The sequence below is a fragment of the Sylvia atricapilla genome, chromosome 5 (assembly GCF_009819655.1).
Source record: "Sylvia atricapilla isolate bSylAtr1 chromosome 5, bSylAtr1.pri, whole genome shotgun sequence".
Classification (NCBI taxonomy): Eukaryota; Metazoa; Chordata; class Aves; order Passeriformes; family Sylviidae; genus Sylvia; species Sylvia atricapilla.
In genome coordinates, this window is record NC_089144.1 from 58075232 (window position 1) to 58101112 (window position 25881).

The 25881-nt window shown below is 41.9% G+C and overlaps 1 protein-coding gene across 1 annotated transcript; it reads left to right on the forward strand.

Annotated features, from left to right (window-relative positions):
- The first annotated feature begins 1567 nt into the window (after positions 1-1567).
- TTLL12 (tubulin tyrosine ligase like 12) lies at positions 1568-25671 on the forward strand. Its single transcript, XM_066319619.1, has 14 exons — positions 1568-1724; positions 7942-8114; positions 10097-10295; positions 11470-11629; positions 12222-12355; positions 13868-13944; positions 18016-18132; positions 18259-18453; positions 19985-20096; positions 20956-21107; positions 21184-21265; positions 21702-21770; positions 23242-23380; positions 25165-25671. The coding sequence occupies exons 1-14, from the start codon at positions 1605-1607 to the stop codon at positions 25314-25316; spliced, it is 1881 nt and encodes a 626-aa protein (XP_066175716.1). The 5' UTR covers positions 1568-1604; the 3' UTR covers positions 25317-25671.
- Positions 25672-25881: the final 210 nt, after the last annotated feature.

The window sequence follows — 25881 nt, forward strand, 5'->3', positions numbered from 1 at the left end:
AAGCAAGTCCCCCAGGAAGACTACTAGTATATGGTCAAATCTCCACATTTTACACTACTAGGACAAGATCAACACTACAGCCATCCTCTTTTCCCAAACCACAATATTAGCAAAAATATGCTCAAGCTCAGGGTAGCAGGGTGGAAGCACAGTCAAGGAGCATTGGAAATCCAACTATTTTTTGATCTTCTGCTGTTTAATCAGAGAAGTCTCCTGAGAGACATCCTAGTGGAGCCATTATGCTCAGGAAATGTGGGAACACAGCATGTGGTGAGGCAAACACAGTCTCAGGCAAAGAGGAAAATTTGCCTGTATTTACTATTCAGATATCTTACCTGGAGATTTGAGTTACATCCTCAGCTGCTGAGTGGTGATGTATAGTTACAACATGTAGGCACCATTTATAATCTCTTTTTACTCTCTCTCTACCCGGCCAATCTATTGGAGCCCTTAAATTTATAGACCTTCCTCCTGAATAGTTCTGTCATTATGTGGAGAAAGGGATTGTTGCTACTCTTGGGTAGTTACAGAGGACACCAGTCCAACAACACTACACAGGGCAGTGAGCAAAGAGGTATTTCTTCAACAAGGCAGGTTCTCCACTGACTGTAGTCTGTGAACGTGAAGTTTTCTTGACCAGCTACTAGATCCTAAAATCCTATTTCTTGAACTTGACTATTTCCAGGGCTGCCCCTCCCAGCACAGTGCTGTGCTGCCAGCCCAAGCAGCACTGAACTTGAATCCTTTATTTGGGGATGGGCTGGCAGAAGAAGGAATTTCCACAGTCTATGGAGCAGATAACTGCAGAGGGAATGATGTGGGTTCCCCCAGCAGCAGCAGCGAGCACAGCAAAGCCCTGATCTCTGCTCCGAGCAGTGTCGGACACCTGGCTTCACTCTTGGGCTTTATAACCATACCTGAGGTGAGACCAAAGCTAGCAGTTTAAAAAGCCTCAGGTTAAACTGGTTTAGGCTACTCCCCACAAAATCTTAGAAGGAAGAGATTTTCTTAGAAATCTTCTAAACCACCCAAGGAAAGAACTGGGAAGCCAGCACTCTGCTTCAGGCACTCACAAAAAACACACCTCCCTCTTGTACTGGCAGACATTTAAGACAAGCCCACATGTTAAAATTCCCTTGCCAACGTTCAAAATAAAGAAGCTTTAATTAATAAATGACTTGACACTGTATGTTTTTCCTGAGGACCACAATTTAGATCTGTTCCCACTGCTGTGGCCGGCAGTCAGTGCCTGTCATGCCTCACAGCCCACTTTAACCCACTTTAGGGGCTATGGCTGAGGCCTTTCAGAAGAATCCCTGTAACATCTGAAAAATAAATATATATATATATATTGTGGCCAGCACTGCACCACGACTGTAGTGAATTTTATTAACGCTCAAGGGCAGGAGAAGAACAGGAGAGAAGCAGGACCCGCATGTGCCCAGTAGACTGAAGCCTCCTCAATCCCCGTCCCCTCGGGGCTCTCTGGCACCGGCCCCCGCTCCCCCGCCGCTGAGGGCCGATTCCCGGCCCCGGGCACGCCCCGAGCGCCGCAGCCGCCTGCGGCCCGCCCTCGGCCCCGCCCGGCGCGTTCCGGCCCGGCCATGGCGGGAGAGGGCCAGGAGGAGCTGGCGGCCTTCGTGGCGCTGCACGGGGCCGCGCTGCGCGCGTCGCGGGTGCCCACGCAGTACTGGGAGAGCCTGAGCCGCAAACTGCGCGGAGAGGTGCGTGAGGGCGCTGAGGGAGCGGGCCGCGGCCGAGCGGCGCTGAGGGGGCAGCCCCGGCTGGGGGCGAGCGGAGGCCGCGGAGAGCCGTGCCGGGGGCAGCCCTCAGCCCTGGGGGAGGAGGAGGAGGTCTCGGCGTTGCTGAGCAGGGCACGGGGAAAAGGCTCGGTGCTGTGTTAGCGAAACTGCGGCGCGGGGCTGGAAAAGACGTCAGGTGTATCGCGCATATCTGGTTTCGTCTTTTCGTTATCGTGAAGTTTCGAAGCGTTTGGAAGTCCTGGTAGCTAGAGATACGGTACTGGAGAGAGGTGATGAAATAAAAAACCACAGCACTTTAGCAGCTAGTAAGAAAAAAAGAATTGACTCTGTCCCAGCCAAATTCAGGACAGTGTCCTCAACCCTTCAGCCTTTTATGCCAAAGAGAATTAAGAAAAATAGCAACAGTGGTAGTGTTAGACTCAGGATGTTGTCGTATCTTAATCCATTATGGTTTGGATTGGCTTTTGCCGGATTTTTAATTTTTTTTCCCAGTTCACTTGCACAGGGATCTGCCGTGCCCTCAGTCATTTGTAACTGCGCAGAACTCAGGCAGCTCACCTCATGTGTGCCCGAGTTCATTGGCTTGGGCAGCGTTTTTCAGGTGAAGCTGCTCTCTGGGCCTGAAGTAAAGGGAGTGTGGAAGCAGGGACACACTCCAGGGTGGAGTATCCCTTTTCACTCTTGTAGCGATCATCTGCTTGCTTCCTGGAGCTTTGTGATGAGAAAGGGAAGAAAAACAAAGTCAATAAAAGGAGTGATTTTAAACAGATTGTAAAGACACGGATTGTATTTAGAAAATTTTTTTCGGTTTGCGCATCTGCAGCCCAGCCTCGGTGATGAGGAAAGCTGTCTTTGATTTGTGGGAGTGAACGAACAAGGAACTGAGGCAGGAAAGAGACACAACCCGAAACTATTAGTCTGGAAAGTTGAGAGTGCTTGAGGGAGTCTGGAGGAGTCGACCTGGAGAAGAAAATATGAATGAGGTGAACTTCTAGTCCTGGGGAGAGGAAGAGATCTGATAAGGGGAGGAGGCAACTAGTGCTAGTTTGCTGGAAGGCAAGATAAGCAGTGAAGAAATGAGTGAGATGGGGTGAGAAGTTTGAACAGGTAGTATAGGATGGTAGGGAAGGTGCGGGAATTGCAGTTTAACACCTATGTTAATCACCTGAGTGCTTCTTTTCCCCGTCTCAGCTTCAAAGTAGGGACAGGAGAAAAGCACTGCAAGTCATGATATCAGTGTTTATAGTCAGGAAGGGTCTGAATATGTTCCTGCTGCTTTCAATCTGTTATGTGGTACTGTTAATAACAGGAGTACATATTCATTGCAGAGAAGATAAATCTACATTATCTCAAGCATATACCCAGTCACAAACTCCTTGTGGAATTACACCCTCCTCAGTAAGTATTCATAACAAGGGACTTGCAGCAGGGATATCTGCTGCTCTGCTTAGGTAGGAAGGTATGAGAAGCGATGTCCTGGAAGAGGATGGAACAGAATGCAGTATAAAGCTACCAAGGAAGCCCAAAGTTGAGAGCTGTTGTGTTGCCATGTGCCAGTATGAAGCTGGAGGTAGCAAACTGACTCTGTGCTGTGACCTAATGCAGGCTTGAGATTTGTGACCTGTGGCTGAGATCCTTGCTCGTTACCAGCGTTGCTGGGAAGGTGTGCCCTTGAGAAAACAATAGGGTGAGAAGGGACCCGTGGTGCTGGTGTTTCTACAGAGGCTGGGATGAGGAAAGGCAGAAGGAAGAAAGCACGTTCCCTAAGGCAGCAGGCTGCTCCTGCTGCTTCATTTTAGTTGCTGAGGTGGCTGAGCAGGCTCTTCTGTACTAAATGTCCCAGTGTGTGTGGTAAAGAGACTTAATTATTTCAGTGAGCTTTGGAAGACAAAGCAAGCTGCTGAGAGTGCTTGTCTCTACTGCTGCAGCTTCTGGTTTTTGTCCAGAAGAAGGTCAAAAGGATATTGAGAAGATTGGCATGTCCACAAAAAGTTCCTGTGAAGAGTGCTGTGGACTGGCATAACCTCTTGAGGAGGTAGAGACAGAGCTACAAGATCTTGCTTAGAGCTAGACCGTGCAGAATGGCTGGAGGAGCAGCAGTAAGGAAAGGAAAGGAGGTGAGGGAAAGGGGTGAACTGGTTTTGGGAATCTAGGTAATATAGCATAACTCAAGGGGCAAAAACTCAATGTAGCATAGAGCATAGGATGAGTTTCCTTGTTACCTGTGTAAAATGGGAGGAATTTTTTGTTTGTCCTAACCTGCTGCAAAGATTAAAACTTTCTAGCATAGAACTTGAAAAATTTGCATCCATAGTACAGATAAAAATCTCTCTTGCATCAGTACCTCTAGAACCCAGCCCAAGCAGCTGTTTTCCAACATTCTCACACGTTTCAACATAGAGAGTGAATGCACCCTCCCTCCACTATGTGCAGCAAAGCCTGAGATGTGGAAGATTTGGGTGGGTTTTATTTATCTTGGGATCTGCTGGAGCAGGTTTCCTTCTGAGAGCATTATGTAACTGGATTGTTCATTCAAAACGTGGTATCACTGCTAGATTGGTAAACCTGCCTTTATTTATTTGTTTTGCATTTAGCATTCAGCATATTTTTTTGTGTTTCTGGCAGAAACTTAAAAAATAAGATATACACATGTGTAATCATTCACTATAAGTGCTAAAATTCTGTTTCTGGTGTAGTGGTTGTTTCTTATGCTATTGGATAAACTGTGTACACTATGTTTATAAGCCTGGAAAATACAGTGCCTTCATCTAACTTTATTCATAATCTTTTTTTTTTTTTCCCTATTCCAGCCGTACACTAAGTTATTTTACAGGCTTCTCTGTATTGCAGGGAGATTTTTGTCGCCAGATGTTGCTGGCAAAAGACTGGTTAGTTTCATCACAGTTAGAAATGGAGGGTTTTACCTAATTACTAGAAGGAATGCAGCATGCTGATGCTCCTAGACTTTATTTTCCAGAGCAGTGGAGAACAGTCTGTTGCTCAGAGGTTACCTGTGGCCTTCAAAGCAGTTTGCAGTGTGCCTTAAAAGAATTTGCTGGAGATTCCTGTGTGGTAATTGTCATGACATGTGCCTGCTTTGGTATCAAGTTCTCTGCTTTGCTGGGGTTGGTCAGGTTGGACCAGCACCTGAATGTGGCGAGGGACGGGTTTTGCCCAAACACGTTTTGCTTGCAAGCAGTTGTGCCACTGGAATGTGTTGGTACTTTTTGCTGTCTAGAGGTTATTGGTGCTCCGGTGGAATACTTAATGTGAGCTCTCCCTGTTCTGCTTCAAGCCAAAGATTACTTTTCAGATTGGTGGTGTGATCTTATCCAGCTGGTTTTTTGCTTAAGGAGCTTACTTAAGATTCCCTTAATGGTGCTGCTGTGTTAATAGGTTCAGTATGACAGCCCAGCTCGAAGGGAGGGAGGAGGAGAAGAGGCACAAAACTACCTGTGCATCCCCACTGACAACAAGGTGTTTCTGCCAAAGCCGTCAGTGAACTACTGAACTGCTTGTATTATCAATTACGAGCTTAAAAAACAACAAAACCCTCACAGAAAGCCACTGATTGAAGTGGTCTTGAGCTGCTGCTGCTTTGGGAAGTGTGATTTGCTTTGAGTGAGGAATACACACAATTCACTTTTACAAGGTTTTAAGTTATCTAGGAGAAATTTTTCATTAAGCATAATTTTGTAAAAGTATTAGAAGTGCAGATTTTTTGCTAAATGCAACTGCTACAGCCTCATGGATCTGACGATTTGTTGGAGGGAGAGACCAAAACTTTGGCTTAGGGCATTTGGAATCCCTTCATTTTTCGAAGTCTTGAGATGATATTTAACAAAATAAATAAATAAATCCAAGTGCTTCCCCTTAGTATTGTGGAAAAACTTGATGCTGATTGTGGGTGTTTGGTAAATGGGTGGAACCTGTCTTGAGCAAAGGCTGGATCTCAGTATCCCGCTCTCACAAGCTCCTTAAGACAGAAGCTAAGTGTGAAAAACACACAGTGCTACACTGCAGCCCATATCAAGTGACTCCTCTGTGTCACACTTGCACTTTTCACTTTCTGATGACCCCCAGTCACTTGTCTGTGGCTTCTTTGCTGCCTAATGAGGTTGTTGAGGATGGCCCTTGATCCAGCAGCAGGAGCACTGAAGTGTCTCTTCAGGGAAGAGTGGAACATGTTTCCTGGCACGCTGCTTTTGCTGGCTACCATGGGCTGGGGTTAGCATTTGTGTCCTGAACCAGACGAGGGAGCTCACCCAGCTGGGAGCCAACCTGACAAAAATTGATTGTGAGCACGGGGAAGGGGCTCTTCCTTTTGCAGAGATCTCCCTGCAGCTTCATGAATTTCCGTGACTGCAAATTTTCAAGAAAACTGTGCAGACACTTAAAAAAGCATTGGAGGCTACTATTAGAACAGCAAGAGGTCATGATATTGCTCACTACTGAGTAATGTTATCCTCTTCTAGCAACTGGAAAACTAGAAATAAATTTGAACTACTATTGTAATACCTGCTGAAGTGAAAGAAACTAAGATTTTGATTTTTGGGTTTTTTTTTTAATAGGTGTGTTTTTAGTGTCTAATAAGTTTGTTTGCAAAACACATTTCTTTACCCTAAAAAATGCATATGTATATATTAGCCAACATCCTGTTAGTATCTCCTTAGCGTTTAGCTAAGAAGCTGCACACTAAGAAGCTGTTAGCTAATAACAGCTAATTGCTGTTAGCTATTGTTAGCATCTGGAAGGCATCCCTGCTCATGGCAGCAGGGATGGAGCCAAGAGGATCTTTTAAGATCCCTTCTAACCCAAGATATTCTATGATTTTTTTATCCACCATGGCTCCCTCCCCTTGTCTTCTGCCATCCCAGAGGAAAATACCATCCCCTGTTCCACAGAAGGGGATTTCAGATACTTCTCCACTTGGATCTGCTCTGTGAACTGTGGCTTAAGATGAGAAGTAGCTGTTGTTCCCCTGCTGGCTTCCTCCCTGTTTGAGCAGTTGTCTGCTTTTTCTAGGTGGCCTTTCTTCACAAATGTGGAGTTGATTTCCTCACCCTCCTGTTGAGGCTTAGCAAAAATAATTGTCCTATAGAAATGCTCACCTGAACAAATAAAAACTTGTTGCTGCCACTGGCATTTTACAGCTAAGAACTTGTCAATATATAGAAGTAATGATTTTTAATAATGTGGCATTGCAGGCTGCATGTTGAAAGCACTGCAGGTTTGGAATGTTGAACCAGTAATGCCAGAGTTTAGTCTTTAAATCTTTCTCCCTCCCTGCTGCTTTTTAGTCATATTAGATTGACACAAAGGATTTGTCTCCCTATGCCTGGTTTATTAGGTAATATGTGAGTGATTCTAGCAAAATAATTATCTCTGAAAAATTTCAACAGTCTTTGAGGCTTTACCTACTTTTGTCTTCCTAAAAGCATATGTTCATTTTGAAATGATGGAAGTTGTTAGCAGGGTCTTGGTTCTGCCAGATTTGCAAGCCCGGTGTTTGGCAAGGGAGCTTTGTGTGGTGACTGCCCTCGTTTCTGTGTGTTCTAGATGAAGTGTGGCATCCAGAGCAGGCGAGAATGTAAACAAACCCCTTTCAACACCTGAGCAGAGATCAGTGTATAAAACTTAACTTTATATATAGCAGTATAAGGAACCTCCCAATTTACCTGGAGGTGAGTGAGCACTGATAGTTTCTCCTACAGACAAAGAAGAGAGAGGGAAAACAGGCTGAGATTTCTTAACTAGTTCAGAACTCAATTGGGAAAAGCTCTTTTGTTTCATGTACTTCAGTATGGTTGTGGAGCCTGAGTAAGACTCCGTTTTGCAAGTCTTAAATTACTGATATTAGCAAAGGTTGAGCAAAGGTGTTCTGTTTTCAGCCTCTGAAATTCTTAATGAGGCGTTAAACTGATAGACAGTCATTAGTAGTCCTGCTGGTGCCAAAGAAACCAACAAAGCTTCCTACAAATATTAACTAAAGAAACTTCCTAAACAAGCAGCTCTGTTAAAATGTGAAAGAATAAATACTGTTGTTTATTCATCTCTCTAGTTAAAAATGCCAATTTTTATCAGATTACAGGGAAGAAATGTCTGCAGGTGCCACATAGTGCCTATTAGGGTATTACCTTATCCAGTTGCATGATATTTTGTGCCCTTTCCATCTCAGGTATTTGATGCTGGTGACTATTTTGGAATAATGCAAGTAGAAGAGGTAGATGAGGAGGAAGAAGTTGATGAAGAAATGGAAGAACAATTGAAAAAGCCAAATCCTGGAAATGGACCTTGTTTCAAAGTTATTGTAACAAATGAGAATGGACTTCAAGCCTCCAATCCCAATAGGTGAGTTGTGATTTTGAAAATAGTGTTCAGTCTTTGAGGAGTGTGAAACCGTAACATGAGATTGACAGTTTGCTCTGAGACTAGTTTGATTCTATTCAGAAATCTTCGTTTCCAACTCTAAGACATAGCTGCATGTTTGAGGAGAGATGCATGCTATGAGACACAGCTTGCAAATGGTACTGAGAGCACAAATATCTTATAGTGGTTTCTTTTTGAATCACGAGGGAAGATACTTAGAAATTGATTTTAGTAAGCTCAGGGAGAAAATAGGGAAAAGGCAACCTTGAAATTATTTCTGCAGAAATGAAGTAAACCTTTGTATCTGCAAGACTGTGAGCCTGTGGAAAAAAAAAAACATTGAAGAGATATTTGTGATTTCCACAAATCTCATGCCAAGAAGGTACTCACGGTAATATTCTGTGGGCTATTGCATTTCCTTCGGTTGGCTAAAGTATAATTCAAGAGTGTGGTTGTGTTCATGCATGTAGAATTGAATGTATTAAATTACTGTTCTCTTGCTTACAAATCAGCTTATCTGTCATGAATACAAGACTAGGAGGCATCTATAAAACTAGAATAAATTTGTGTTAAAACCAACTATATTGTAGTACCGCTTTTTGTGCTCTTACTGACTTCAAACATAGAACAGGGTATTTGTCATACATTAATAAAAAGCAATGAGATTAAGTCATCTCTGCTGGAGATCTAAATGCAGTTCTGCTCAGTTGTATAAAACTTATGTGACACCTTTCATACTTTCTAGATCTGAGGTAAACATGCAAAATCTAAAAAATTTAAATCAGGCTTGATGAGTAAACCCAACAAAGAATCATAGGTATGTGCCTTTACATCCTTGCTTTAACCTAAGTCATCACCTTTTTAAATCTGAGAATGCACTTAAATTATCAAGTTCAAAACCAGCTCCTGTGATTATCTTGGGCTTCCTTGCACCATTCAGGTGTGTGAATATGGGAGCAGAAGGCCAATACACCTGTTTGCTGACATTTTCAAAGAGCTTGACGTTAGCATCCTCTGGAGCCTTTAATTTTAAAATTAAGTGAGGTTTCACGTGTGTGTGGAATCTGGGATACAGTAATTGTTCAACCATACTTGCCCCATGTGACAGCTGACATGTTTTTAGCTTTCTGAAATATGGGTGTTGTGGAGGGGGTGTTGTGTGGTTTGGGGATTTTGCTAGCAAGAAAAATTCAGATTTTTTCTCTCTATTGGTTCAGTCAGATTATATAACCAAAATATGAAGAACCCTTCTGTTTGAAAAACTGTGGTTTTTTCCTAAAAGTCCTGCACCTTAAACAAGGGTTAAACTTGTTAAGGGAAGTTGTGCCAGATATGTGTGGTTTTATTTTGGGTTAGATTGTAAATTTTTTTAAACAATGCATTTGTTTCTAAAAATAACTTGGTGACACACCCCACCACACCCAAAGAAAAAAAAATAGTAACAATCAAAACTTATTGCTCATTTTCTTTTAATACCATATACAGGCTTATGGGGATCAGACTTCTCCACCTGGCTTTACAGATGACAGTAGATGTCACAGACCTTGTGGCTAACAAGGTCCTCAAGTAATTTTTCAAAATAGTGTATTGTTTTCCTGCTTCAGGCAAGAATATGAGGTTGGTGCAATAGAGTTAATAGTGATTAAAAGGGAAGATATTTGTGCTCTTGGCTTTTAAAGGGAATAAGCTCACAAACTGAGTGCCCATTCTTTATTTGCTCCTCATTTTCATGGAAGTGCTCACTAATGCACCATAAGCTTCCTAGAGCAAAACCAGAGTGTAAATTCCCACTGGGAAGTTGCTCCTACCCTGCAATGCCACAGTGTGTGCTCTGGGAGTGACTCTGTGGCTAAGAGCAGATTAGCTATCACACCATCTCCAGGGAAACACAGGTTTTATTCCAAGCACATGGCTCTGCGTGTGTGAGAGCCCTGGGGTGTGACACTGCCCAAACTCTCCTGCAGTGTGTTCCTGGTGGACCACGCCTGGACGTACCGCGCGGAGCACGCGCGCCAGCAGCTGCGCCGTGTGCCCGGCCTGCTGCACAGGATGGCCAACCTCATGGGCATCCACTTCCACGGAGAGGTCCCAGACGAGGGCAGCATCGAGCAGGTGCTGCAGGAAATGTGGAAATACAACCAGACCTACCAACTCTCTCAAGGGGTAAGATTCTACAAGGTCCTAAAAATCTGGGGGTGAAGATGTTCTGGTGCATGAGTACTAGCAAAGATCCTTGCAGGCATTCCTTCTATTTGGAAGGAGAGGCAATGCTCGTTTTAGGCTGTGTGGGTAAGACCACATCAGGTTTGGTCACCCTGCCCTTTGTAGTCCTTCAGCACTGTACCAGCATGTCTTGAGCCTTCAAACACCTTCAAGTGCACACATGCCATTTTTGAGGGAGTACAACCCTCAGGGAACAGGTGAAAACCCTCATGTAGGGTTTGCAGTGGAGCTCCAAGGTTCTTTGAGTCTTTGGAATTAAAGAGGAGAAAGGTGAGTCCTTTGGCCTCAGCCCTGTGCAGAATGGGCAGGGCTAACTCTGAGCAGTGAGAGCTTGATCAGACTGCCCCTGTTAGCTCAGGGTCTTGAGATTGTTCTCTGGACTGGTCATCCTTATTAATTAAGCTCAAACTTAACTCCCAGTAGAATCAGGTCTGAAAGATCCCTGAGAAGGGGGTTCATTGTGACTTTTTCCTTTAATGAAGGGGAAATCTAAACAGTATCTCTTGAGTCTTTCTATTTTATCTCTTTGTTACTCAGTTTGTCATGTATAGCTTGTGAGTCTTGTGAGTTACCAATTGAAAAGTGATTTTCTAGAGGACAATTAATTCAACCTGTAGCTGAACTTGTCTTCTCTTCACTTTTTGGGGAAATGTCTCAGAGTGTAGTCTCTCTGCTCCATTCCTGCTTCCATAAAAAGACCACAGTAGTGCTACCAAGCAATTTAAAATTTATTTTCTCATTCAGGATTTTCTCATGATGAGTGTTGCAGTAAGGAGCACTTTGATGATGCAGTCTCAGCACTTACAGCCAGCTGTTGTTGCAGCAGCAGTTTTGCTCTCCTTCGCTCCTTCCTAACACTTTTTAGCTAATTGATTCTGGGAGAAACTGAAGGAAAACTAGCCCTACCAGGCAGCCTTTTGCTGGTTTAACTCTCTTAAGCAGCTGGTTTGGTTCAGGGAAAGCAGGTCTGCTAGGCAATAACAGTAGCACAAGAAAGAGGAGGCTAAAGCAGGAATCTGAGAAGTGGTGCAGAGGTGCTGCCAATGCCTCTGTCTCACAGAGCTTTTCCTGCAGTCCATGTGTGTGAGATATCTCCCTCTGGTTATTCATACAGACTGCAGAGGAGAAGGTTCCTGTCTGGTACATCATGGATGAATTTGGATCACGCATTCAGCATTCAGACCAGCCAAGTTTTGCAGCAGCACCTCTGTTTTATATGCCTCAACAAATTGCTTACACGGTTCTCTGGCCTTTGAGAGACCTTGAAACTGGTGGTAAGTGTGTGTCTGAGGAGCTGGGGCTTTCTTCAGTGTTTGCAATAGAAAATGGGCCAGTTCTTACAAAATCATTGAGCATTTCACAGTAGAACAAATGTTTCAAGACCAAAATGGTTGCATTCTTCTAACACTGTCAAATATAGAAGTTCTCTCTGTCTAGTATTTCCATATTTTAGGATAGATACCTTTGACCTGTCCAAAAATGTTGCTATTGTTTTATTGACAGAGAACTTAAATCTTGCATCACTGCCCTAGTGAAACTGCAAACTCAGTCCTCTGAGGGTTTGAAAAAAAATTCCTTTAAGTCTGTGCTTGTAGCTTGGAGTCAGAAAGTCAGGCTCTGAAATTTAGGGAACACCAGGCCAATGATTTATCCCTGCAATCTTAATCAGGGGCCACCCTATGCCTCCGTCATGTGGAGAAGATAAGCATCCTAAATAATACTCTTTTGATGTCATTTCTTTAATTATCTCTAATTTTCAATTAAAAATATGAAATTTGTGCTGGTATTGACTGTACAGCAGTCATTTGAAGATTTTCAGTGGGAAATGAAAGGCAGTTCCTAAAGGCTCTCCTGGTTTTGCTGCAGATGAAGTCACTCGTGATTACGCTTACGGGGAGACGGATCGCCTGATCAGGAAATGTGTTTTGTTACCTTGGGTGCCTGCTGAAGTGTTGGATGTCAGCTGCTTTACTCCAGAGCCACCAGATGAGCATTACCACGTATGATTTTAACAAGTTAATTCTGTATTTTAGCTCTGTTAAAAGGAATTGGTGTCTAAAAAGCACTGCAAGAATTCCAATTTTGCTTTTTTTAAAACTTAAAGACTAATTCGGAGGATAGCCATTAAACTAAAAAAAAACCAAACAATTCAAAGGACAGTGAGACAAGAAATGTCTTACACATATATGTGACATCTAAGTGTTTAAATACTGGAGCAGCATAAATGAGTTCTAATATTTTATGGCTGTATTGCATAGCTATTTTTATAAGCACACTACAAGGTACTTCATATTGACGCATCCATCTTCCAGTTAGATATTTGATTCCTTGTCTAATAGGTTTATTAATTGGATTTGTTCTTGTAGCATTGCTGTTCAATCTTGAATTACAGATTTGTTTTATAGTTTGAGGAAAAGTTACATTTTCAGACTGGATACTGGGCTGTGTTTTGGTTTAGAACCATTAAACATCGGAGCAGGGACGTTTTTAATTTGATGGCACTCTTACAAAGTACTCAGTCAATTTGTTTCCTTTCTAATAAAGGTTTGGGATATTTTAAGGATGTGAAATTAATGTTTGGAATGTCCTTTACTGATAAACGTCTGCACAAGATTCACTTAGAAAAATGAGGAAACTGATACCTATGAGAATGCTGTACTGGCTACTAATGGCATTCAAAGTACAGCTTCTAAAGATGAATCTATACCTCAGCTATCTGTTTCTGTATGATGGCTGAGAGGCAGAAAATGCTCTATCCAGCTTCTTATTAGCAATATCTAGACAGAAATTAAGTTAACTTGCTTCTGCTAAAGAAAGTCGTACACTCATAATAGCTAGGCTATAATGTCTTGTAACCTAAGGCAGATTGGTTGGTTGGGATTTTGCATTTTTGGAAGAGGTGTACTTTGCATCAACACTTCTATCCTAGATTTTCTGGGACCTGCTTCCTTTGGCAGGGCATCAGCAATGAGCCAAGAGTGTATTTCCTTTTATCAGTCAGAGGGGGGCTGTACAGGATGGAGAGAGACTTTGCAGGCATGGTTACTGCTGAAGACTTCAAAAAACATTTTGCTCGTTTCCACAGGAGCAGAATTGGCTTCCAAACTCCTGTAATTTTTTTTAATCATCTGTAACAAAGCATCACAGCTAAATGATCAGTTTTCCATTATGTTGGAAATACAGCAACTTTGTCTTCTATTGCATATGGTTGACTGCGATTTGAGATTTTTTTAATGTTTAGGAGGCAAGAGTTTCTCAGTCTTTCAACATTGTTAATGTGCCCTGGTCTTGAAGCCTTATTTCTTGTTCCTTTTTACGGATAGGATTTCCTTCTGCCTCTGCTCTTGTACAGATATTTTTTTTTCTGAACAGCATATTACACAACATAATAGAATTGTCAAAATGTTACTTGGCTGAAATTCACTTGCACCAAAGAGAATAGGCCAGTAAGACATTCAGTGGATTCTTTCATTCTGCCTAGAATTAACTTTTTGTGGTTTTCTGTTTTCTAGGCAATTCTAGCAGAAAACAAGGAAAAACTTCCTGTAGCCATAAATCCACCAGTTTATGCCAAAGACAAAGTTTTCAAGTATGTATCCACAAACAAAATGTTTTCTTAACAGAATTATGTAAAGTTATTCCAACGTATTCAGGCTGAACAGCCTTTTCCACCTCTGAAGAACAGAGGCAAGTTAAAGGTGTGTTTATATGGAGCCACTTGCCTAAGATTCTGACTTACTAGTTGCTCCTGTTGGATATATTCTTCAGAGTGAACAAATTGTGCCTTACAGAATTTCTAAAAAATAAATTTAGTTTGTTGCTTTTTGTTTGTTTTTTTTTTTTTAGTAAGTGCCACTTTCTGAGTGAAAGAAAAGTTGCATTGTGTTTTAACACTGTATGTTACACAGTGTTGTTTTCACTAAGTATGACTTAAGGTGTAGAAGAGACACTAAAGACCTGTCTTCTGCATTATAGCGTGTATGTCCCTAAGGGTAGCTCTGTGCTGTGTGAGTATAACAGACTATTCCCCTTGTTCAGATGGCATTACCAAACTGGAATCCTATAAAAACCTGGGATGTATTAAATTGGACATGTGTTTGCTACAAAAATGGACCATATGCTGTGAAACCATTTCAGAGGAAAGCTGGAAGAACACTGCAAAGATAAGGGATTTTTTTTGAGCAAAAACAGTGGTGCTGCATGGCCAGGCTGCCTTGTTACTGGTTTTATTCCAGAAAAACAAACCATTGCTTAGCATGTGCTGTGAGTTGCACTCTGGGGTGTTTGTAGTCTGACACTGGGATCACAGTTCTTGCTTGAAACATTTTGCTTAAATGGTAAAGTTGCACTAAAATGTATTTGGTAGGTGTACTCACACACCAGCTTCTTATGTTGATTTGTTACTGATCAGCTTTACTTAAGAACTACTGGAAATCAAATTCACTTCTTGTGGAGGGGCATTTGTTAACTTGCCCAGTGATAGTGAAGATTCCATTTGTAGTTGAAATCTCTGGTTACATGACTGTGAGGATAAGCAAAAGTTTATATTTTTCATCTGCTGTATTCAGGTACAGGAGTCAAAGACAGATGCATTCTGATAGAGGCAGAAAGCAATACTGAGGATGTTAGGAAACACTGATATATTTTTCACTGCTTACCTCTTTAGTTTGTGTCTTACATTTCAAATGAATGTCATTCATATTAGGCAAGGAAGGAGAGGGGAACATCAGATTCTCCCTGTTCTTCTTCTGAGGAATTTAATCCACACCAAATCAATGCACTCCTAAGGGTTTCCCCCTCTTTTCCTTTGTCCCGTTCACATCTGGACAGAAGGCTGTAAGATCCTTCTCATGCTCCGAATTCTCTGAATTCTGTCTACTTAAGTTCCTCCACAAGTAGAGCAGCATGTCAGTCTCCAGACAACTGAGTGGGAGCTGCAGCCTTCCAGTGCCCTTGGCCTCCTTTAAAGGTTTTAGGGCTGTCACCCTGGGCAGACAGATGGGGTCATGTGGAGCTGGGTAGATGTGTGTGGCCTGTTCATAATGCTTGTGCTCTGCTTTGTGGATTGCTGCTGTTTTAGGGGATTCAGAAGAAATTCAAGGCACATGGTTGCAAAGTTTAGAACCTGGAACAAATTCTTAGTCATCTTGTATCCAAGCAGAGTTAAGATAGAGAGTGGAAGATGATATAAATGTTTCATCTGAATCCTGAAAAGCAGGGGAGTGAATACAAGTAGTTTGATACCGCAAAATTATAGGTTTAATTAGGTCTTGTAGCATAGTAACTGCTGCCCTAGTTCTATCCAGCTGTGCTGATTGCTGAATGGGAAAAAAGAATCAAAGAACTAAATGCTTCAAAGATGGATTTATTAGGGAAAGTCTTTGCAGTTTTTGTTGGGCTTGATCATCTCTGTTTCTTTTGATCTTCTCTTTCATGTTTCTCTTCAGCTACATCCGTTACTGTTTTAAAATGTCCAAAGAGCTGTTATGAGACAACTCTTTGTTTTGGTTGGTCTTGTCAGCTCTGTCCTGTGGTAGTTGATAACTGCTTCTTAGCTTTAAATATTTTGAGTAAATTAAGTAATATCTAAGCATATTTATATTACTTGCATAATTTCACTGAATGTCATCTTTAATCCCAGACTTCATAGCATCCCTACCAGGACTTCAGTGAGACAAGGGTTAAAACAGCCCATCCTTTGGGGAGGTATGGTTAGCTGGCTTCATTAGTTCAGTGTGTCACTGATCCTGGACTGAAAGGTCCAAAATAGCTTGGCTGATACTACAGGATTGCAGGGTAGATGTCCTGCCCTCTGCCAAAACCAGAATGGGACTTGATGCCTTTCTTACCCCTCTGTATCTTTTTGTGGTATTATTAGTGTATTACCTTAGAACAAATGAAATTGCCTTATTTCCTCTCTAATCTTAACCTCCCTTATATTATTACAGTGATGTCCCTGCACTTAACAAAGCTAGACTGAGTTCCCCTATTTCTTTTGTGCTACATTTTAAGCAAGTCTTCAGATACGTAATCCTGGGTGCTATGGCACTGGGTCTTTGCAGGATGGTGACTTGTGGGGTGTGTTTGTAAGAAACCAGTTTGGGATTTTCTGAACAACTCCAGTTTTAGTAGTTCTTGTGCTGCATGTATTCTTTCATGCCTGTTTGTCTGGAGATACTTGATACTTCAGGAGTTTGTTACACATTATATAATTGGCCATTTATCTTCAGGTCACTACTTAGATTTCCTTTTGCTCCACCAAGGACTAACAGTTGCTCCAAACCAGTGGATGTTAGGGGAGCTTGTGGGTTTGGCAGAACTTGTAGTGGATCCAGTACATCAGATTTGATATTACACTTTCTCCAAGTGTGCAGACTTACAAGGAGAAGCCAAGAAGCCACAAATTGCAGGACAAAATGCTAGTGGGTCTCTGTGGAAATACTAATTTTGTTCTGTTGCAACAGTGAGGAAAGACTGGTGGCTTCTTTCAACAGGCTGATTCCCTTCATCTACAGTGAAGTCATCTGTCTCAGTTATTAGTTTCAGCATAGAAAGTATAACTATTGTAATATCTCACACGTGGAGCTATGCAAAGCATCTTACATACTTTACTTTTTAAAGAATTTATTTCCCCCTGTGACTGGGCTATTTCTGCAGTTCATCTTTTTAGAGAAGTGTCTCTCAAGGGAATATATCTTCCACTTGGTTAGTAGTGGAGGAGGAGAGGAAAGTTCCATAACTGATAAGAATAGATCTGGAGAGGTGGAAGAATACAGTAGTTTCTCATGGAAAAAATTAGTGGTGTTTGATTCTGTTTAAATGTTCCCTTACCATGGGAACAATATAAAAAAACAGTCTTGCTTTTTGAGTCAACCTACTGAATTCTGAATTAAGTGGCCTCACTTTAAGCTGTATAGTCATCAAAGCAACCATCGTTTCTATCTGATTATTTTAGCATCCAAATCACAGGTTTTGTTTTAGAGGGAAAGTTCCTAAGATATGCAACAACTTGCCTTGTTCTTGGTTACATTCTGAAATGTCAGGTTTGGGTTGGGGTTTTGTGTGATTTTAAATGGGGTTGAGAGGGAATTTGTATCAAACCTCAAAGCTGTGTATATTCCTACCATATACCTACTGTAGGTACTTTCATATGTTTGGGTTATTTAAAGTTCTGAACAAGCAAAAATAGTCTTCTGAAGCTACAGACTTAAGCAGACAAGATTTCCTATGACATTTTTTCATGTGAATGACAGCAGGTTGATTTTTAGAGCTCTTTCAGGAGTGAAGGTATTCACAAGGCCGCTCTCACTCCTGGACTTTCTGTGTAGAACAGTGAGTTCATGTTACTGCCTCTCTGTCAGGGGTTTAGTCATTATCTTCTGACCTGTTATTTTTATGAAGCTGTCAGAGCTAAACTACCTTTGAGATTTCTGTCTCAAAATAGGTAATTTTTAGGTAATCGCTCACAATTTTTTAATCTATCACACTTCAATTTAAGTTGTTTCTGTGTATCAAGAAGAAATCGTCACAGAGAGTGTATATGGGAAAAAAATAATTCTTGTAGAAAGTCAAACCTAAAAGGTTTTTTTCTATTCAGGCATGAGTTGATCAGTTTCAGAAACTAAACTAACATTTTTCTTCCTGTGCTTCTTTCTTCTAGGGTTTTCACAGACATTCAGCAAGTCCTCAACAACCTGACACATCCCCGTTTTGTATTCACAGACAACGAGGGAGAAGCAGACATCCTCTACAACTTCTCACACTTCAAAGATTATAGGTTAATTAATTATAGGACTCATTATTGCCCTGATAATATTTTCTAAAAATTTCTTTGCTATAAAAACTGTGTTCCCAAAGGCCTGCCCTACCTTCCCCCTTCACCAAGCACTTGTCTGCCTTGTAGGAAGCTAAGTGAGGAGAAGCCTGAGGTAATGGTGAACCAGTTCCCATGTGAGAACCTCCTGACTGTCAAAGACTGCCTGGCATCCATTGCTAGACGAGCTGGAGGACCAGATGGGCCCAGGTGGTTGCCTCGGACCTTTAACCTCCAGACAGAATTGCCTCAGTTCATCAGCTACTTCCAGCAACGTGAAAGAAGGTGACTTGTGTTTCCTCTTCCTTAGGTTTTGTCCTCTCTTGGTCTCAGTTTCCTCAAAGACCAGGAGCCCACATTTTGGCAGTCTTGGCAGCTGTTGCACCACCATGAGTTAGCTCTTGCTGCATTTATATTCAGGTGAATTTTACCTGAAAAGTGGGGGCTTTTTAGGTTTTTATTTTAGGTAAGAGTAGTTAAGCAATGCAGTTTGAAACCCAGAAACTTTGCTGTGATTTGAATACAGAGTTGAAGTCCTTTGCTTTTTGCTCAGTCAGGATTTTACCTCTTGTGTTTAACAGATATATGAAGCCTCAAAATGTGCTTGCTACAAGTGTCAAGTTTTTTTCCAGGAGCCAGTAGCAGTCGTTCTTGTACTTAAGTCAGAGTGGAAAATGTTTAAAGTACTTGTGTTCTGCAAGGTTATGAAAGTAGTGTTGGACTCAAGCAGTTGTGGAGCTTTAGGGTTTTAAATCCACACTTCTGCTGCTGCAGCTGCCTTGAAGTGGGTGGAAACTACAGTTGTTCTTCTTGTAAGATAGAAAGAGAGCATTAGCTACTACTGAGTAACCTCTTCTGTCTGGCATGGAGTATTCTGGTTGAAAGGTTGCTGCTTTGGTGACACTTGCTTATTATGGTGACACCTGCCAGGTGTTTCATTTGGCCATTATTTTGCTATACATAATCTGTTATGGACTGGCATTGACCAGGAGAGAGCACACGTGCCACATGTCCCTGCTGTGTGGCGGTTTAATTCCTTTTCGACATCACAGTGAATGCAGTGTGTATGTAGGGAATGGGAAGGGGGTGGTAGGAATTTTCAAGCAAACAAAATAGAAGTTAGCTGCAGTCTTCAGCTCACTTTATGATGTTTAATAGGTTGAGGAAAGGACATCAAGCACATCACCCTGTCCTCACTTGGAAAAATAGATGGAAAGACCAGCATATTGCTGGATTTTCTCAAGGATCTCTTAAATAATTTTGCCCCTGGAGTTGTCGGTGCTAGAAAGTGAGACAATGTTGGTGTGTTTCTATTTTCCTGTAGTGTGAACTGTTGAGACACTGTGTTTTTTTCCCAAAGAGATGAGTTCTGGTGTCATTTAATGTCAGTGATTTGGAGGTGTCAGTAGGGAACCAACTTGGAAAATTCCACAATACCCTGCCAGAATGTTCTCAGGCTCCTGGCAGAATGATTCCACACCATGCCTTGTGCATGTTAATGGTGATGCTCTCCTGTTGATGGGTTGTTTTCCCCTTTGATGGAGTCAGATGCGCTAGAAGGAGATAAACACTGAGATCGTGTTAGGCTCTAACTGAAAATAAAAAAAAGACTTGTGAAAGATACCACTGCCTTTTCTCTTCCTTATTCCCAAGACCTGCTCCTCCCAGCTGTCAGCAAAAGTCTTAATCCTTGCACTGTAGCCCACAGCTTTATAAAGTATTTTTTCAGGAGAAGACGTGGATCAAGCTAAGTGCTATTCAGCTAGATGAATGAGGTGGATACTTACAGGGGTTGCTCTCTCTCTTTCTCTCCCAGAGGAGAAGACAATCACTGGATCTGCAAACCATGGAACCTGGCCAGAAGCCTGGATACCCACATCACCAACAACCTGAACAGTATCATCAGGCACAGGGAAAGCACCCCAAAGGTGAGAGAGCGTGGCTTTGAACGGGATTTAAAAGGCAGAGCTGAAAAAACTGCTTCATAGAAGGAGGTCTGAAAATACAAAGGGAATTTATTTTCTTCAAAATTTGTATGCTGGCCATAGGCGTACAGTTCAGAATAGATTCAGTTGCAGATTGGTCAACTCCAGTTGTCGCAGGGATGAACTCAGAGTCTGATGTCTTATTTAAAAAATGAAACTTGCCCTGGCAATAAGAGATACACTGGTATGGTGCTGCTGTAAAGCAAATCCCCAGGCTGGCAGACAAACATATTGGCTACAGCTAGCATTGGTCTAGCTGTAGTTTGGGAATATTATTGCTATCAGTTTGGGAATATTATTGCTATCAGTTTGGGAATATTATTGCTTCTGTCCCCTGGTATTGCTTTGCTCAGTGACACAAAGGACCAGATTTGCCAACAAGAGATGAATCACAGAGCTTTTTACAGGGAACCTGCAACATCCACCTGTACCTAACAGTGTCCCAGCAACGTCCCCCTGTACCTCACAGTGTGTGAGCACTGGAGCTCGCTTCAGTACCACTTGTTGGTGACATGTGGACTGTGTGTGTTTTCTGGGGTACAGAAACGCACACAGAATTGCTTCACAATTGTTGCAAAACAACAGGGTCACCAGAGTTAGAAATCTGTGATTTTTAAAAATGAGAACACCGTGGCCTCCTTGTTTCCACACCCTGTTGTGGTGTGGAAAGTCAAGAGTGTGACAGAAAGTAACGTTGTCTGTTTGCGCACCTTTCTGAGGAGAAGCTGGAGTGCAGGCAGGGGTATGCTAAGTCACGGAGGTGCAGTGGCATTTCACTGAGCTGTGTGTCACACTGCTGCAGGTGGTGTGCAAATACATCGAGGAGCCGGTGCTGTTTGAGCGCGAGGACGTGGGGCTGGTGAAGTTCGACGTGCGCTACGTGGTGCTGCTGCGCTCCGCCCGGCCCCTGCGCCTCTACAGCTACGACGTCTTCTGGCTGCGCTTCTCCAACAGGTGCTCGCCTCCCCGCACACCCTGCACCTGCTGGCATTGGGGACCTTGGACACTGAGGGGTTGTTCTCTTCCTTAGGGCGTTCTCGCTGGATGACTTGGATGACTATGAGAAGCATTTCACTGTCATGAATTATGCTCCTGGTGTGACATTAAAACAGGTAAGCAAACAGCCCCAAACACTCCCTCACCTTTCTATTGTTAGAAAATCTGCTGATGCCTGTGCTGTGGCTATTAGTAAATAACCTATTTCACATCCACTTCAACACCTGAAGTCCTAAGCAAATACTTTTCTGGAGTCTTTCCCCTCTTTCCCCCAGTCATCTGTGGTTATCTAAGGTAATACAAGCCTACATTCTGAATAGAACCCACATTGATAGAGACAATAAAAGAATTATAAAAAACGACAGCTTGTCATTTTCAAAGCCTTAGAGTGATTTCCTTATAACAAGAAATCCTGGAACAAGGAAGGTATTCAGGAGCTGTCTTAATATCCTAGTTCTCTATTTGCATTTGTATGAATGGCAGATATATTTGATGTTCCATTCTCTTGTCATTTCCGACTAAGACAGCCTTTGATATTACTAACTGTTTTAGGTGCACTGTGAAGACTTCATTCCTCTGTTTGAAAAACAATATCCTGAATATCCTTGGACAATGGTACAAGTAAGTCAGCAATTCATCTTTCTCATGTAAATGTTCATGATCTGTTTTGGGGTTTTTTTATTTACTTTTTTCAAAGTCTTGGGTTGTTAGAATTCCTTTTTTCTCAGAAGACATATTTTATGTGTATCACTTTCACAAAGGAGATCATATGTTAACCTTTACTTCAGAACTTTGTGCAATTTGCCCTCAAATACTTGATTGTTAGTGAATTGTATTTTACAATTTGAGAACTTTACTTCATTACACTATGATAATTCATTATGTTGGACTTAGCAATACAGACAGTCCTGACTACTCTCAAGTGCAGTTTCCTGCTGCTGCTCAGGCTTCTCTGTTAGCAGACTTGCCAGAGCCCTGTCCCTGCTCCTTGTCCAGATGACTTTTCACAAGAACAGATGGTTCTCTGATACCAGGGCATCTTTTGACTGTAAAAAGGAAGCTCCAAATACTACACTTCCATAAAACATGCAGGAAGGCAGATGAGGGCCTTCTCATTGATTGCAATTTTTCCTGTGATTAGTGCTTGAAAGAAAAAGCTGAATGTGAAGAAACATGCACAAAACTGAATTCTTTCACTCTTCCATATTTATTAGGAGCTGGAAGAAATGGAGTGAATGATAGCTGAGCCTTTATATGTGCATATTTATTCAAAAGTGCATAAATTATCCAATTGTGACTTGATTTCCATAAATTAATTCCCATTTGTTTTAACTAGACCCTTGTATCCAATTAATGATACTCAGAGTATGACAGGGTTTAAAATAGTCTGGAAGAGACTACAAAAGATGAAAAGAGAGATGTCAAAATACATCCTTTAGGTTACCCAAAGTAGTACAGTCTACAGAAAATAGAGGGAATGCTTCACTGTAGCATAAATTCAATGCTAAAACTCACATCTGTGTGTTCTTCCTGGTTTATTTCACTTTCAGATTGAATATCTGACTGTTCTTCAAAATACCTATGTAGTACATTTTTTAAATTTCCATGTCCCCCCACCCTTCTTAGTGGTATAAATGGGTAGAAGATTTTTCATTGCAGAACGGAACAAAGCAAAGCTAGAATACAACTGAATAGGCAGGGGAAAAAAGCCAGAACTTCACAGTTGTACTGCTGGTCTTCACAGAACTCCTCTAAGTTTTCTTTTTCCCCTCCTCTACACCTAAGTGCAATACTTGGCATAATGCCTGAAAGGGGGATTAATTCTAATGTTAAATGCACTATTTTCAGGGTTTTCATAGTATTCACTGGCTCCCCAGAAAAGTCCATGGATGTTGCCAGGTGCTGAGTTCTTTCTCTGTGTTGGCATTAGATCGAAATTCACATTTGGAAGCCAATACTGAGGAGATTTTCATCTGTTGTGTAGTGCAATTGATACAAACACTTTAAAACACTGCCTGAATGAAGTGATTAGAAACATGTGTTGCTTTCATGGAACCTCACTCCTCATTCAGAGACCTTTTTCTGTTATTAGGCAAGTATTTTTAAGGCATTTGCTGAATTGTTCCAAGTTGCTTCATCTAAACCTGCCCCTCTTGGCATCTGCGATTATCCATCATCAAGAGCAATATATGCCATTGACTTGATGCTTAAGTGGGATACCGGCAGAGATGGTGAGAAGCTCCTTTATTTGAATGTTGAATTGTTTATGTTTGTGGACCTTTTCAGAAGTCTATTTCCTCTCTTTTAACTTGTACTGTTTCTCAAGCAGTGTGAGCTCTGTGCTCTCTGTCTCCCAATACCTGAAGTTGCAGATGTGCAGGGATGGATGGCATCTGCCATGCTGCTTAACAGGGGTGATGGGGCTGGATCCTTGCTTCCACGCTGCTGTTGTTGTCTGTTTGGAGAAAAACAGCAAAACAACAGAGGGGTGGGGGGGAAACCAGAAGAACCTAATCAAACTACCACACACAAAAAAAAAACCCCAAACAAATGTCTGAAATACCCAACTCTATGAAAACCTTAGAGACACCTGATTGTCTGTGGCTTCCTGGCTTGGAGCAGTGTCTTCAGTGCACAGTGACTTATTACACCGGGAAGGGACCACATTCACCATGTCAGTGTTACTGATATCCTCAGGGCTGACATTCAGCTGTTACCAAATGTCTGCAGGAACATGTGAGGCTGCTTCATGTTAGTGCCACAGCATGGCTGACTACCCGATGCCTTTCTTCCAGGCAGCTGTGGAGGACTGGTAGCAAAATCTGCCAGCCAGACTGAATAATTTATCTCACTAGGAGGCTCAGAAATGTTCAGTTAATTTGCCTGACCCAGACATGTGTTTTTTGTGGAGGTAAAAAAGTAGCAGAAGCACCAAGACAAAGAGAACTACCGGGGAGTATTGAAGAGAGCTGAGCATACTCTGTTCTTGTGGTACTGGGTTCTCTGGGACACAGGAGAAGTTGATTTTCTGTGCCCAGGTTTGCCTGTGGAGCAATTAGATATTTTGTGTTGGGTGAGTGCCCCATGGCCACTGCTGCAGGGACTGATTCTGTAAAGATTGAGTTGATTTCATGGAGGGAAATTATTGAGAAACAGGAGGCATAAAATGGAGTCTTTGTTGCTTAGATGAAGTGGAGCAAGGGGTTGAATGTGGTTTGCTACCTCCACACTGGATACTCTTTCACCTGTGTCAGAGGTGTCCTGAATGGGAGAAGCAAGGCAGCTCAAACATTAGTAGCTTGAGGCTGCACAGGTCCCTTGCTTTTTGAAGACAAGAGATTGTGCCTGTGTCAATGCTGTAAAGCTGTGGGCAGCCTGTGGACAAAGAGATTTGTTGCTCCTGTGCAAAGGAGAATAGGATTTACTTGTCCATCAGAAGGTTGTTCCCTCACTTAACAATCTCAACACCAGATCTGAAATAAAATCTATTGGTTTTCTCTGCACAGAATGTATTTGATCAAGAACTGATGAAGTTTTAAGAGAAAATTAAATTTCCTGACTTCCTTTAGGAGTGGCATGAAGTGGCAGATGGGGGTGGCTGCAGTTCAAGGAACAGGACTGCTAAATACCTAGGAGGTTTAAGAAAGCAAGGTTGATACTGAAATGTGGAAGGAGAAGCAGAATTTTCTTGAAGATATTTGAAACTGACAAGCAAAACAGCTGATTCTGGGAGATCATATTGAATGGCTGCAAATTCTCATTCCAGGGGAGGCACTGAATTAGCACAGTAGTGGCAGAATCTGTTGGGTAATTGTCCTCTGGATAATGATGATAGAACATACTTTGGTCCTTCCAATAAAAACCACTGAAACAAAAACACCCTACTGGGTTGGCAGTTTGGGTCATAAAAGATGCTTTTCTCAATCGTTTTCTATAATTTCGGTATTAAAGACAGGTAGTGATTTGGGATCTCTGTAGAGCTTGTATTAAGCAATGTTTGTGTTTGCTGTGACAGGGAAAAGAATTATGCAGCCTCAAATCTTGGAGGTGAACTTCAATCCTGACTGTGACAGAGCCTGCCAATACCACCCTACGTTTTTTAATGATGTCTTCAGCACCCTGTTTCTGGATGAAACAGACAACTGCCATGTGACAAGCATTGTCTAACCACAGGAGATGTGACTCCATCGATTTCCTTCTCAGATATGCTTAACAGCAGGATTTATATTTCAGTTCTATGAGCTGCTGATGCAACCATTCTCCTATACTGATCTTAAGGGAAAAAATTGTATCAGAAGAATATGCATATACCATATACTGTATTGATAATCCTTTTGTCTGCATTGTCCTTGTCTTGCTTTGTTCTTTCTGTAAATCATTGCTGTGTGTTGACAAAGCGTCTTGTTTATTGAATACTGGAGACCTCAGAGTAGGACTTGTTTTTCAGGTAGCCTGATTGCTTGCTTGCTGGGAAACATTGCACAAGTTCCTTGTGTCAACATTAAAACTGTAATTTACTGAATCGTGTTGGGGTTTGTATGTCCCTTTCTTATCTACCCCTCCTCTACAAAGATCTAAAACATTCTGGTGGGTGGGAAATAATATTATAATAACAGGGTATGTCAGTGCAATGAACTGTAGGGTTGATGATACTAAACATTTTTTGGATCTTCCCATTTTTCCTATTTAAAACAAGAGAAATAAACCCCACAGCATTTAGGAACCTTCTGCT